Source organism: Salvelinus sp. IW2-2015, linkage group LG7 (assembly GCF_002910315.2).
Source record: "Salvelinus sp. IW2-2015 linkage group LG7, ASM291031v2, whole genome shotgun sequence".
Classification (NCBI taxonomy): domain Eukaryota; kingdom Metazoa; phylum Chordata; class Actinopteri; order Salmoniformes; family Salmonidae; genus Salvelinus; species Salvelinus sp. IW2-2015.
Genome location: NC_036847.1, coordinates 8,339,879 through 8,355,062, shown reverse-complemented (window position 1 = coordinate 8,355,062; position 15,184 = coordinate 8,339,879). Strand labels below are relative to the sequence as shown.

At 39.2% G+C, this 15,184-nt stretch overlaps 1 protein-coding gene across 2 annotated transcripts in view; it reads right to left on the bottom strand.

The window, feature by feature from the left end:
• Positions 1-401: 401 nt before the first annotated feature.
• LOC111966330 (histone-lysine N-methyltransferase SUV39H1-like) overlaps positions 402-15,184 on the bottom strand; it is a 55,719-nt gene continuing 40,936 nt past the window's right edge. The window contains exons 6-17 of one of the 2 annotated variants that reach the window (XM_070444409.1): positions 5,548-5,720; positions 4,820-4,897; positions 4,506-4,626; positions 3,279-3,465; positions 3,015-3,119; positions 2,828-2,915; positions 2,612-2,686; positions 2,283-2,451; positions 2,014-2,090; positions 1,616-1,717; positions 1,380-1,501; positions 402-1,199 (exon numbers count right to left, since the gene is read on the bottom strand). In XM_070444409.1, coding sequence (XP_070300510.1) covers positions 1,142-1,199; positions 1,380-1,501; positions 1,616-1,717; positions 2,014-2,090; positions 2,283-2,451; positions 2,612-2,686; positions 2,828-2,915; positions 3,015-3,119; positions 3,279-3,465; positions 4,506-4,626; positions 4,820-4,897; positions 5,548-5,720 — 1,355 coding nt within the window. In that variant the 3' untranslated portion in view covers positions 402-1,141. The remainder of the gene's footprint in view (positions 1,200-1,379; positions 1,502-1,615; positions 1,718-2,013; positions 2,091-2,282; positions 2,452-2,611; positions 2,687-2,827; positions 2,916-3,014; positions 3,120-3,278; positions 3,466-4,505; positions 4,627-4,819; positions 4,898-5,547; positions 5,721-15,184) is intronic. The other variant, XM_070444410.1, reaches the window with a different exon arrangement.

Below are 15,184 nucleotides of genomic sequence, written 5' to 3'. Positions count from 1 at the left end.
CTTTTGAATTTGGAAAGCACATACATTAACTTAGCATTAACTTCCATGGATCTGGTCCAGACTGAGGTTTGCTCATATCAAACAGTCTCATGCTTACCCATGCACACCAGATAAAGACATGTTGTCCTTTAGAAAAGTAACTCTGGATATAAATAACTGGATAACCCTTTCTAGGGAAAGCCTGGTTCACACAGAAGGACAACTGCTGGGTCTGTGGCAAAACGGATTAATAGCAGTGGAACAAAAAAAACACAATGGAGATGTTTAGAAACCAAATGCTACTGTATAGACAATATTTAGCTTGATGTCAATGGAATGTTAGATCCATTGTTTTGATGAGATATCAGAGTAACCCCCTTCCTTTAAAGGATAGATTGATTAGACAGATCACATCCACAAGATATAACCAAAGATACATTTAATTGCAGAGTATTTTTTGTTGTTGTACACAATGTAAAATTGTACTTTCTTGCTGTAACACCCCACTGGGCACACCATTTCATTTCAACGAGGACATTTGGGTAATATTTGGTAAAAACGTTGAACAATGAGATTTCAACCTTTATTCACCCACTCAATAAATCAGCCAGAAGTTTGTTGTCTGACTTATTGAGTGATGATCTGACATTATTTCAAAGGTACAAATTCATTATATTTCATACGAGGTTTGTCTATGTTGAAAATTTATTAAAATGTTGACATAATCCTATGGTTGAAATTCCACCCTCAAAACAACAGTTTACAATGATTAGCCCAGTGGGATAGAGTATACTGTATGTAGCCAACACAACAAAACAATTGTTTACCTTTTCACTATGTTTTGATTGACAAATGATTGCTAAGTATATATTTTTCTTTCAAATGCTGCAAAACATATAGCCATTCCAGCCGTCAGCCGTGCACACATCTTCATGATAAGAGAGTCTAGAGGCAAAAGAGTCCTGGGCTGTGCTATGTTGGAGCACCATCTGCTGCTGAACAAAGAAGGTGATGATAGGTTCTGTAGATACTGTAGACCAGGACTGGTCAACCCTCCTGGAGGGCTTTTTCTCCAGCCCTGTTAAAAAATACCTGATTCAGTTATAGGTCCTAGTGACTTCCTTTTCCAGTAGTTTTTCATTCACTGAAGGGGTGGCTATGTTCAAGGTTCCTCTGGACGAAATAAGGAGTAGGGTGCCAGCCATTTCACATGATGATCCCTGAAAAGATGGTTCATATTATTACAATATAATTTTTAAAAACATGCCTTTGTTAGCGGGTGGGTTAAGCTGTGTTTTATTAACAGGGTTAACAATAGCACCCTCACTTGTTGAGTTGGAATGAAGCTGCAAAACTAAGAATGAATCAAGAGAGCACATCCAAAGCATAGGTCTGTCTACCTGTGGTATTTTTGTCCCTTTCTCCTTTGATATTCCATTTCATCCACTGTCCAGACGGCCCCCTTGCCTCCCTCCACTCGCACAAAACACTTGTGGAGGCTAAGATTATGACGGACAGCGTTCTGTGGTGGCAAATGAATACAGCTTGTGTAAGGAGTTCAGGAGCTAATATTGCTCAAGACTCAAATATAGGACTCATATGAAAGCGAGCATAATGATCCAATAATGAGCCTAACCTTCCATGTGGCCGTGTTGTGTCGGAAGTAGAAGAACATGGTGGTGAACCAGTTGTAGATGTCATTCAGAGAGCGCTGCTTGTCTGGACACTCCAGTATAGACTGCAGACAGACATGGTGGACAGTCACAATATGCTTGTGCAATTGAAAGAACTCACATGAGGTCTAGACATAGATTGAAGTATTGCTACACATGTAGTCCAATACAACAGATTTTATATTAATGTCACACTTGTCGCTGTCTTGCAGTCCACAACAAGGACGCATGAACTACTGAGCAAACTGTGTGTTCCTCAGCCACTCAGCCAGACTCTCGGCAGTCTACCTTTCACTTTTCTCAAGTGCTCCTTTTACACAAGTGTTCAGAGAGACACTACTGTCTAAATCAGACAACTCACCCATCTTATCATGCAGGCGTAGGTGTACAGTGGCCTAATGTTGTTGTATTTGTAACACTCAACACTCGGGATAAGATCTGTGGGAAGGCCAACGAAAGCAAACATACCAGGTCTTGAGTTTGGATCAGATTTCACAGCAACGCGAAAGGCAACATTACCAAAACAGACAAGCAAAACACTTGTAGGAATGCACTCAGAGTGGCATTCAGAAACAAAATGGAGTGGAACTCCCTCGGGCTTAAGAAGAGCGGGAGGGGGGGCAGTGTTACCTGGCCGTAGGTGGTGGGGAGCAGCAGAGGGCCAATACTCGTGCTGCACCAGCTCCTCTGGCTCTTTAGTGGTGCAGCTTGACACTCCATCTGGCACCCGGGCCAGGGCTGGGTTCTGGGGCAGGCCTAGTGACAGGCTGTGCCTGTAGGGCCAGTCTGAACCTGCCTTCTGACAGGGAGAGAGACCATGACCCAACAACACAGACATTCAACAAGGACAAGTTGGGGTAGATAGAAATTGTCTTAAAAAATGCAGGATAATGGACAATGGCCGGTTACTATAGTCACTTGAGGGAATTAGCCAAAAGAGGGAAGCCTTGAGAAGTTACCAAGACAGTTGATTTGTGTCCAGATAGGTGCAGATGAAGTTGCATTGCGAAGAGTTTCTGTTTTTCCACAGTCAGCTAAAAAAGAGAGAATGTTCATTAAGGGCCGCATTTTCACTTAGTTGGACTTGGAGCTTTACAACCTTTCTCGGTTGTCTGTGTTCACTAGTTGTAGTTTTTCTGTAAAACTCTATAATATGTAGAACTACAGGAACAAACCTGGGTCTCCATGAATTGCACCATGTCTTGTTGTACCCTCCACTGTGCAATGCTTCTGTCTCCATGACCATGGTCAGAGTGGAGGTGTCTGGAAACACCATAAAGAGCATCACAGTTATGACTATAAACAACAGCGCAACAACTGTATCACAATGACTAATGAAATATACTGGTGCTCATTACCTACTTCAAAAAACTGGGAAATTCTTCAAATACTGCATCGCAGCCAGGCCAGCAGCAGAGTCCGTTGAGAAACAGAGCACTGGACCCCTCTAAGGCTGGGTGACCTGCCCTGCAGAATGAGGGGAGGAATATTACAAACTTAGGATTTAACGCAATCAATCAAACCAACCTGGCATTGTTTATGCAGTTTCTGTTCATGTCACATGCGCGCGCACAAGCTTAGATGCACGTACATGCACACAGACGCACACACACACGCGGAACTCACTCATGTTGCCTGGTGATGATGGAGCTCTGCTTAGGACTGGCTGTCCTCAGGGGAGAGGGGTGACGAGTTGGCCCAGGAGAGTGCTCAGAGTGTGGGGGAGAGGACTGTCCACGGCTCCCTGTGTCCACCTCCACCTTGCACAGTGAGATGGGCTGAGCTGAACTGGCCTCTGTTAGAGTGCATGGTGCTGGAGAAGCAGAAGGTAGAGAAAAATTGATCTTCATGGAGAAAGACCTAGATACACTTTCCATGAACCTCCTTTGAATAATGTACAGTATAATGGTTGTATAGAATTGTATGCAACATATGGAATGACAACATGCTTTTAAAGCCGCTAGTGTTTCCATTGAAAAGTGTGACTGTACACACACATTATATAGGGTGAGGGAAAAGGGGAAATGTTTTGACAATGATTTAATGGTCCAGTTGTGAATGTAAGGATGCTGCAGCGTGTCAGTCCAAGCGGACAGAAGTGTACTGTGGGGTTAGTTATGGATTCTATACATCCATTATACACTTGAGGGTCATGGACAGTGTTTCTACAGTAGGTCTTTCTCCATAAAGAGCTGTTTTATAGAGAGCAATAATAATGGCGTCTTTTAGTAAGCACCAACACCGCCATGGTCCGTGGAACAAAGCCTAAAGGGAAATGAATGGAGTTTTATATGTCTGTGGTAAACACAGGCTCAGGAGATCTTATACGTTTTGTTCTATGAGATAATCTTCATCAGCTAACGTCACTTTTTGTGCATTTTGAAGCATTTACTGTATGTAATGAAAAAAAGCACATGAAGGCTTCATAATTCATAAATGTCATGTCAACTGACTGATATTATCTCATATAACCAAACGTATAAGATCTCCTAAGCCTGTGTTAACCTTCTCCCAAAACCGTATTCTTTCCCCATTCATTTTCCCCATAAGAATGGCTGAACGAACCAGAGGAAACTCATTTCCATTTTTTAGGACTACAAGCTGGCTTTATATCTTCTCCTAAGACATACTACATTTGCACACACTATATAGATGTTTCTATTGTTTATCCCATGTGTAACTCTGTGTTGTTGTTTTTGTCGCACTGCTATGCTTTATCTTGGCCAGGTCGCAGTTGTAAATGAGAACTTGTTCTCAACTGGCCTACCTGGTTAAATAAAGGTGAAATAAAAAATAAATAAAAAACATGTGTACGCAAGGGGGCTGCAGAGAGTCAGTCAGAGCAAAGCGTACCCTGCGGTCGTACGTGGGCAGCCTGAACACCCTGGCGTAGAACAGAGGGTCTGTGCTGGCTCAACTGGGGGCACAGAGACACCCGTTGCAGGACCGGTCTCCCCTCCTCCTCACTGGAACACTGGGGAGGACACGCAACAAGATACTTACAGTACCCCCTTTCACCAGCAGGGAGTTCTCCGAGCAAATACAAGCAACTTTCTTGTGCTAATGTCAGTGAAACTGAAACAATAATGTATGGGTTACATGTATCTCAGGTCAGAATAGGGCATCGGGACGCGTTATAATAGGAGGTATAAGAAGGAATATCATACCTGCTGTGACAATATGCTTTGGAGCTGAGACGAGGCCATAAGTGAACCTCCATGTCTGATCATCAATGGGAAGCCCATCTATGAATAATGGACATGTATTTACATCATTCCTCTCACTATAAGGACAACAAATATTCCATGTAATGAAAATATAAATATTTCCTCCAAGCTAGAATCCTTAGTTGCAACATTAATGTTTGGACTTAACAATTACCCATTGATTCTTGAAGACAATAACTTATAAAGGCCTGATAAGCTTAGTTCAACTGTCGCACCCCATCAGAAAATAAAAGTTTGTTTTCCTTCAATGTTTGTAAACAAAGTAAATGTAAACAACCACTGTATAGCCTCAAAACATGGTTAAAACGGTCATTTTGATATCATGGATGGCCAGTCCTTGCATCCATAGCGTAGTCTATGAATTTGAGAGTGGTTCCATTTCTTTAGGTCCATCCCTCAGCTTTTTATCGAAACAGAGGCTGGGTGTGGCTTTGTTATTTTTATGGATTCTAGCTTTAATAGTCTTAAATTAGTATTATTATACAAAAAAATTGTAGACCAAAAACCAAATGAAAAAGCAAACGGTATGAAACCAATTGATGTACACTTTAGCTTGAGCTCTTAACTTTCAATTCATGTTTATTTTAGTATTCGTTATGTATTATTATTTTTCTTTGTAAATCTGGCTCAAATTTTGCTTGAAACCACAGTAACAGCTCAACCAGTACCTGCGTAACAGAGGTACGAGCACAGAGCTGAGGTGAGGCAGAATCTTTGGGCTGGGTACGTGCGTCTGGCTCCTCTCCCTGTTCACCCCGCCGCTCTCGCTGCTGCTGATGTCGCCCACTGTTCAGTCGCTCACTCTTCAACCTCTCACTCTCAGTCTGTGGCATCCCTGGGCCTGGTGCAGAAGAGCAGAAATGGATGGTTAGTGCTAAGTGCATGTTACCCCTAGGAATGCAGGGGTGGTGGTGGATAAAGGTGGACTCTCACGCTGCAAATGTGTAGACAACATAAACAATCGTAAATAAACACACATCGCAATAGATCATCTCCACACAGGGCACCAATTATGTAGGTATGTTCCTATTTGTAAGGATATGTTGTATTCAGTCCAGCATATTGTTCAATGTATGACATTAAAACAACATATTGCTACAATATAATATAATAAGAGAGAGGGGGGGGGGTTACAAATTTGCTCTTTGGTAAATGTTAGACAGCTACAGGTTTGGAGGCATGGTATCTTTGTTCCTTTATCAGACATAATGAAAGGGAGAGGAGTTCAAACACAGTCTGGGCTGAGAGATTTTGTGGTTGTGCACAGGTGCAACCTTTGACTACACAGACAGTGGAGGGTACAGAGATGAACTGATAGCAGCAGGTATCTCAAAAATATAGCACAGGAAAGAGGGAAGGGGAGAGGGTGCTCCAATTCTTTTTTTTCCTCGTACCCCTGGTGCTGGTACTGTTTCAGTGGCATTCACCTTGTATTTAGAAGGAAATAATGTGGTATCAATGGCTACGTTATTGTGCTTAGTATACTTGAAAGGACTACTTGGTACCAAAATCTGTTAAAACTCCCAAAGAAACAAACATGTAATTATATCATGTCATTTTTAGGTAAATATGTAAATATCTGGTCATTTATTACTGTAAAATAAAGTGCTACCCAAGAGCTTCTAAAGGCAACCTCATAGAACTCTATACCTCAAATGTTTAAAAGTCTATGGGTGACCACTGTGTACATTTGCAAATGCACGCTCTCACCCAGGAAGAGGAAACAGGAATTCAGTAGAAAGAGAAAGTACTGAAGCTCTTTGTGGCTTCTCACTTTTATCTCCACTTCACTAGCAAAACCAAACATTTCTGCTTTACAGAAAGCTCAGATCAAAGCAAAGTATTTGTTGTAATGCAAAGTGACAATTGAATCAAGTCACATAAAACAGGCATTAAATGAATAAGCACATCTTTTGGATTTGTAATTGAGAGCTACAGTACATGTTTATGTCACACAGGTTTGTAGGGTGTGATTTGATGAATGGATGTGCTACAATGACATTACAAGTAGAAGATTGTGATATATTAACACTTCTTTCAACACTTCTCTCAACTGAGGACAATTACGTTCAGCTTTTACTACAGTCTAGGACTGGGTTTGATTATCAAAATGCTATATTTACAATCAACTACATATGGAAAGTTATTAATTCTGTATCATATTGAAACTTTTTTCTCATTGAGTTTTCTTATTACTCACTATGCTTCCATATCTAAAATATCTGTCTGATCTTGGCGCTTTGGAAGGAACCTGTGGGTGATATTGATTTGTAGATTCGCTTTCTTTGACCTATAACACTACAGTAGGGGAGGAAGGAATTTATAAGCAGAGTAATCATTATTTTTGATCTTTGATCCACAAAGGACAGTATTAAACAGAATATGATTTTTTCCCCCAATATTATATTATGTTCAATTTATAATATGCTTTCTTCTAATTCCATTTTTCTTTTTGAATGAGAAGAAAAACATTTATAAAAATAGATTAGAGTAAATACTATACTGTAGTGGTGACTTAGACACAGCTACATTAACATTTATGTCCAAAATTATTGAATGAATCTAAATGGTAAAATAAGCATGAAGACTAACTTTCAATTTGATGGTCATATAATACCAGTCCTACAGACAATTTAAAAAAAAAGATATTGCAGTTTATATTACAAAGTTAGGATGTTTCTTGAACATTTATGTCCAACTTCTGTATTTCCAGAGTTTGCAAAATTTTGGGCAAAAAGGTGAACTCAGCTCCATCATTCATTGAATCAGATGGCTCATTCATCACAAAACCCACTGATATTGCCAACTACTTTCATAGTTTTTTTATTGGCAAGATTAGCCAATTTAGGCATGACATGCCAACAACAAACCCTGAACCTACACATCCATTAATAAATTACCAAATTATGAAATACAAGCATTGTAATTTTGAATTCCGTAAAGTGAGTGTGGAAGAGGTGAATAAATAATTGTCTAACTTCTCAAATGTAACATTTCATTCTGTGATAAGTCACTGACTCAAAGCCACAAGAAGGTAGAACATATTTCAAACGTTGCTTGTAAGGGGGCGGTAGTTGCAGAAATGTTGTGTCTGACAACTTGGATGGAAAATTACTGAGGATGATAGCGGACTATATTGACCCTCCTATTTGCCATCTGTTCAATCTAGGCCTACAGGAAAGCGTGTGCCCTCAGGCCTGGAGGGAAGCAAAAGTCATTCCGCTACCCAAGAATAGCAAAGCACCCTTTACTGGCTCAAACAGCCTGCTACAAATCCTTAGTAAACTTTTGGAAAAAATGGTGTTTGACCAGATACAACGCTATTACAGAGTAAACAAATCAACAATTGACTTTCAGCATACTTATAGGGAAGGGCAAATCACTGATGATTGGCTGAAATAAATTGATAATAAGAAGCTTGTGGTTGCTGTTTTGTGTTCTTTAATGGAAGCCTCTCCAACATAATCCAGGTAGAGTTGGGCATTCCCCAGGTCAGTTGTCTAGGCCCTCATGTTTTTAAATCTTTACCAATGACCTGCCACTTGCACTGAGTAAAGCCTGTGAGTCTATGTATGCTGATGGCTCAACATTATAAACATCAGCTATCACAGCAAGTGAAATCACTTAACAAAAAGCTGCAGTCAGTTTTAGAATGGCCTGTGCTATCTGCGATCCTTAAGACGTCCCTACCCCCATAAAGGTTGACATGTTAAATGGTTACGGTAAGGGTTAAGGTTAGAGTTAGGGTTAGGGTAAGGATAGGGGTTAAGGTTAGGAATGTCCCAAAGATCCCAGATAGCACTGACAAGTAAAAAGCTAGAACAAAATAGTTAAGACTATAAGCATTGTATTTGGGCCAACATTCACAAAACCCTGAACCTCAACTAAATCTTCTAATGAATAATGTGAAAATTTAGCAAGTTTAGGAGACTAAACTGCTTGGTGTAACCTTGGATTGTTAACTGTCATGGTTAAAACACATTGATGTAACAGTAGCTAACATGGGGAGAGGTTGTCTGCCCGTAATAAAGTGCTGCTCTGCTTTCTTGACATTCCTATCAACAAAACAAGTCCTACAGGCCCTAGTTTTATCGCACCTGGACTACTGCCCAGTCATATGGTCAAGTGCCACAAAGAGGGACATCGGCAAATTACAGTTGACCCAGAACAGAGCAGCACGGTTGGCCCTTAAGTGTACATGGAGAACTAACATCAATGGCATGCATGTCAATCTCTGCTGTCTCAAAGTAGAGGAGAGACTGACTGCATCACTACTTGTCTTTGCGAGAGGTACTGACATGTTGAAAGCACAGAGCTGTCTGTTCAAACTAGCACACAGCTCAGAAACCCACGCATACCCCACACAACATGTCACAAGGGGTCTTTTCACAGTTCCCAAGTCCAGAACAGACTTTGGGAAACGCACAGTACTACACAGAGCCATGATTACATGGAACTCTATTCCACATTAAGTAACTCATGCAAGCAGTAAAATCTGATTTAAAAAAAACAGAATAAAACCACCTTATGGAACAAGGTGGACTGTAAAGAGACACACACACACACAGAGGCACACACACGCTAGCGCACTCACTCTACACACACGTACATTGTAATATTGTTGTATGGTGGTATTATACATTTTGTATTGTAGATATGTAGTGGTGTAATACTTTTATATGATGTACTGTTTTATTATTTGTTTTTTGTGTAATGTAAGTGCCATTATGTGTTTGGACCCCAGGAAGAGTAGCTGCTGCCTTGGCAACAGCTAATCGGGATCCCTAATAGTACAAATACAATTAAATACAAATAAAAAGCAATTGAGATAGAACTACTACTCACGATTACTAATGTCACATTAGTGTGCAGCGTAAATCCAGCTACAACAAGTGAAGGGTGTAAATGCTGGAGTGAGAAGATCCCACACCCTACAATCATGTCACACTGACTCAGAGCTTCCATTTATAACTATGACTAGTACATCACTATTGGCATTTGCCAGAATTTGACCTACATGTATTATTCTATAAACTACAATACAAAAAAATGTGCATGTATTAATCTGTTCATCCTAATCTGATCTTTAAATTAGGTTAACTGAATAAAAACCTAATCTACCTGGAATATTTTGGTGATTTGCAGATTAAATGCATGTTGTGATTGTAGTGTAAGCCTCAATACTTACATTTTTATATTGACAAAAAATTATTCATAGAGAGAAAATGCTTTCTGGTTTTCTCACAGATCAAAAGAAACACAATTGAAAGACCAAAGTATAACAGTGTAATTCCTGTAAGGTGATTCATCGTCTTTGACATTGTGGTACCGAAAATATTACTATATTCCATAATTTGCTTTTTTTGTGGTAACAATGTACAGATATTGACAACCGTCAGACAAATCTGAATGTATGATCATTTTGATGACACAGCAACATGTGATACCGGTACACATTCTTGACATAAATTTTAAAAAATCCCAGTATCCTTTAATGATAAAAGACAAATTCTGGACAAGCCCCCAGATTCGTCACAAATGACCTTTTTGCATCATGAGACTTCAATCCACCAACAGTCCATCATGTTATGAATATCAGGTCTTGGGTCTAAACCCAAATCATTTAAAGAATTACATTTACAATGAGATTGTACATTTTTTTAGTAACGCATAGATATTTCAGAGTTTCAATTATTACATTTTCTTCACCAAGTATTTCCTTGAATATAGTGAGTTCAAATGAATCTACCCTAACCGTGATAGATATCATACCAAAGTCATTTCAATTTTGTGAATGAACGTGCCCAGTGTTAGAATTGTGTCGACTGGGTTGTCATTGAATAATCCATTCAATGAGAAGTTAAAAGTAATCTTGAACATAATGTTTAAAAAATGTGTAGAAGAAAGATTGGATTGTTTTAGCCTATATGTTTAGTGATGCTTTAAATACTTACTTTTACACCTGTTAACACCTTTTAACAGATTCCTCACTAAAGCAGTCATTACAAACTAAGTTATTTTCTTAGTTGTGTTTACTTAATATTAAGACCTATCATGACCCTTTCACCCTTTTGCTATATGCCTACAATCTGTGTTACCCAACTGATATACAGTATTGATATTTTTTACGCTTTTAGAAGTAAGGTACATGATCATTAGACTACACTATAAAATAGCTTATACACCACAGCTACAAACAATCCACCATTACAGATTACACCAAACCAGATTACACCATGGTCTTGAGTTTTGCGTACTGTACGTACCTCTGGGGGACACGCACCCCAATTTGCGAGACACTTGTCCACTGAATTATCTCCCTTCTGATACACAGAATGGTTGCCAACTCTAGCTGAAAGCAAAGAAGTACATTCCTAAAATGTAAAGGTCACACGTTAAAACAGACAGTTTTCTCACCTTACACCTTCCGTATCTCCTGCTCGCTTTCTGTCTTCCTGTTCTTAAGAGGATGAGATGCTAGAAAATGAAAAAAAAGCTAACAAATGTCAGAGAGAGGGGGTAGTATTCCACAAGTGATGTTTGAAGTTTATTATGTTTAAAAGAACACAGACTACCAGCAATATTCACTGTAACGGTGAAACAGGTTATGGTAAGAGCAAAGAAATGTTGAAAAGGAAATGTTTCTTCAAATATGTTTATAAATATAAAAATGTTTATGAAAAGTATATTTCTTTGATGATATAAAACAATTATATTTGATTTCAGCATTAACTATTAATTTGTTAGGCAAGTAGACCAAAACCTATTAGCATGTTTTGTCTAAGGTACAAATAAATGTTAACATTGACGCTAATCTCCTCCAATAGTATCTTATTTTGGCTTGTCCAACACATCGTATTCAGGTAACTTTCACAATAGCTACATTAAAAAAAATCTTAATACAGACTAAACATAATCATGCGGCCTTGTATAATTTCACTGTGTCAACACAATGGATAGCCATGATGAGTAGAATTGTTGAAATAACGTTGCGTAATCACAATAACATGCTCAAATAAAGAGAAATCACTCGGATTACAGAGAGCATGAATAATGCAAAATCATGATCCCCTTCATTCAACACTCACCTGAAAATGTCACAAGCAATGTGTGAGAGAGGGAACAGATGCGTGAAATGTGTGTTTGCAGAATCCAGTCTGTATTTATACCTGGAAGTTACAGTAGGAAAAAAAGTTTGCGCCTGCCATCGAAATGGAAATGTCCTACACAACTGTAACAGGTTTGACACAAATAAGCTTAAGTGACTTACCCTACCCTCAATAGTCTGAAGCACAACCTATTTCAGAAAAAATAAATGCTACAAGCCACAATGGCAGTGCACAGAAATGGTTTGTTTTGTGATTGTTGATTACTTGATCCACCGTATTGTACTGAATTAGTGTAAATTAAATTAATCTGGGTTGTCTGTGTTAGCCCGGTGGTCTGAAACCTAGGCATTAGCTTGGGGAGCTTTCGCAAGTCTTCAGGACCTCCTCTCCCTCTCCACAATGACCCCAGCAGCTAATAGGCATCAACTGAATGACTGGCACCGATGGGACCGACTCGGTTGCAGCCCTGGTCGTCTGCGCACCACAAAATTGTTTTGGCTCACTGAGCTAAAGCCTAAGCTTGGGAAGTTAACGCAAGTCTTTAGGTTTCGGACAAAGTTACTCAACATGCAAGCATGGCTCATTGAACCACCTCTGTTACAAAGGCAATGCCACACCATGACCCTGAGGGGCCTACACAGTCTGCAGTGATATCGGCAGGCTCTAAACCCTACAATTACCCAACACATTCTCCAAACCACATTGTTAAATAACTTTCCATCGCTAAAATACTCTTCTAGCTCTCCTTTTACCCCTGTTTAAGTCTTGGACTGGCTATGCCGAGGAGTACGATTTCTCATGTGTACCAAGACACATTTACTTGAAACTTGTATTCTCGTGTGAACGTAACACACACCTGAGGGAAAACAATGAAATTATGTACTTTCTCACCGACCTCATTCTGCGGAGGAACAGAGAAAGGACACAGACTGCTCCTTCTTTTACCACATATTATGTCATTCCTGACCACACATACTGTAATGATAGTTGCTGACAAGACGTTCAAAAAGTCATATGTTGTCAATTTGCATCCTTACATCTTTGGATGTAATTCATCATGAAATAAAAATGTTGTCTGTGATTCAACTTTTCCTTGTGTGTGAGGATCTCTAGAAGAAGCAGAGGAGTGGTGATAGGGGGCTAGAGCGGGAGGTTGCTGACCTCAGGTGAGTCCTAATCGTGACTAGCTGAAGTAAGATTACATTTTTTCGTTATGACATATATGCTCAAATGGTTAATAGCATGAGCAGTATATGAAAATATCAACTTTACAATTGTGATAATGACATCAAAAGGTGTATTTCTTGTGAGAAATTGATTTGTTTTGCTGTTGTTGTGTCTACCGTACTTATTTTATTTTGTAATAAAGATAATAATCATCATTATCATTAATACCAGCATCACCACCAAAAATTGTTAACAAGGCATTTTACAGAGGAAACATTAACATAACCAACGAAAAATAGTCCATTACGCAACGGGGAAGCCCGCGCGAGGTAAAGTATGACATTCTAAGCAGGTGTAAAACACTTTGTTCTGAAGAGTTATTTTTCAGGTTCTCAAAGGTCATCTATCTAAAATATACCACAGAACGTTGCAAGGAAGCGGTCTGCTTGAGCATCTCAATTTCCTTTTTAATCTTAACAAACATTCCCCTTATTAGATAACAACTGTACACAGGCTTTCACAAAAACCTTTGTGGGGGTTGTTTTTCATAACTTTTCTCAATTAATGTCATGATGTGTTTTTGAAAATCATAATTATTTGGCCAAATTCACTTACAGTGTATTAAACTACTCAGTTTAGTATTTAGTATTTGGTCAGTTTAGTATTTGGTCTGATATTCCTTGAACACAAGGACTTGTGACTCCACAAACTTGTTGGATGCAATACTGGGTGATAGCAATACTGGGTGATTTGAAAAGCCATAGTCAATCAATCAATAATATAATAATTATTTTAGCAAAAAAAAAGTATTTTAATTTACAATCTGTAGAAGCTATGAGAATAGGAAGGTTCAATTATTTTGTGAAGCATCACAGCACAGTTGAAAAATATATGGCAAATAGAAAACCCGAAATGGATGATGTTGAGAGATAGATGGGAGGGGTTGAATGGAGCTGAAGGGTGGGACTAATAACAAGATAAACAATGTAAAGCATACGGGATCTGTAAAATGTATATAGGCTCGGGAACTTTTGTGAAATAGCACAGTTACAAATCGAAACTGTAAAATGTGTATAAGATGTATAAATTGAAGGTAAAAGCAGAAGTGTTTATTAGTTTACTCCAATTGGGGGATCGGTGGTAGGGTTTGCGGGGAATAATAATAAAGGAATATTCTTTAAAAAAGTATGTACGTCTATATACAGTGGGGCAAAAAAGTATTTAGTCAGCCACCAATTGTGCAAGTTCTCCTACTTAAAAAGATAAGAGAGGCCTGTAATTTTCATCATAGGTACACTTCAACTATGACAGACAAAATGAGAAAAAAAATTCCAGAAAATCACATTGTAGGATTTTTTATGAATTTATTTGCAAATTATGGTGGAAAATAAGTATTTGGTCAATAACAAAAGTTTATCTCAATACTTTGTTATACACCTATTTGTTGGCAATGACAGAGGTCAAACGTTTTCTGTAAGTCTTCACAAGGTTTTCACACACTGTTGCTGGTATTTTGGCACATTCCTCCATGCAGATCTCCTCTAGAGCAGTGATGTTTTGGGGCTGTTGCTGGGCACACGGACTTTCAACTCCCTCCAAAGATTTTCTATGGGGTTGAGATCTGGAGACTGGCTAGGCCACTCCAGGACCTTGAAATGCTTCTTACGAAGCCACTCCTTCGTTGCCCGGCGGGTGTGTTTGGGATCATTGTCATGCTGAAAGACCAGCCACGTTTCATCTTCAATGCCTTGCTGATGGAGGAGGTTTTCACTCAAAATCTCACGATATATGGCCATTCATTCTTTCCTTTACACGAATCGGTCGTCCTGGTCCCTTTGCAGAAAAACAGCCCCAAAGCATGATGTTTCCCACCCCATGCTTCACAGTAGGTATGGTGTTCTTTGGATGCAACTCAGCATTCTTGTCCTCCAAACACGACGAGTTGAGTTTTTACCAAAAAGCTCTATTTTGGTTTCATCTGACCATATGACATTCTCCCAATCTTCTTCTGGATCATCCAAATGCTCTC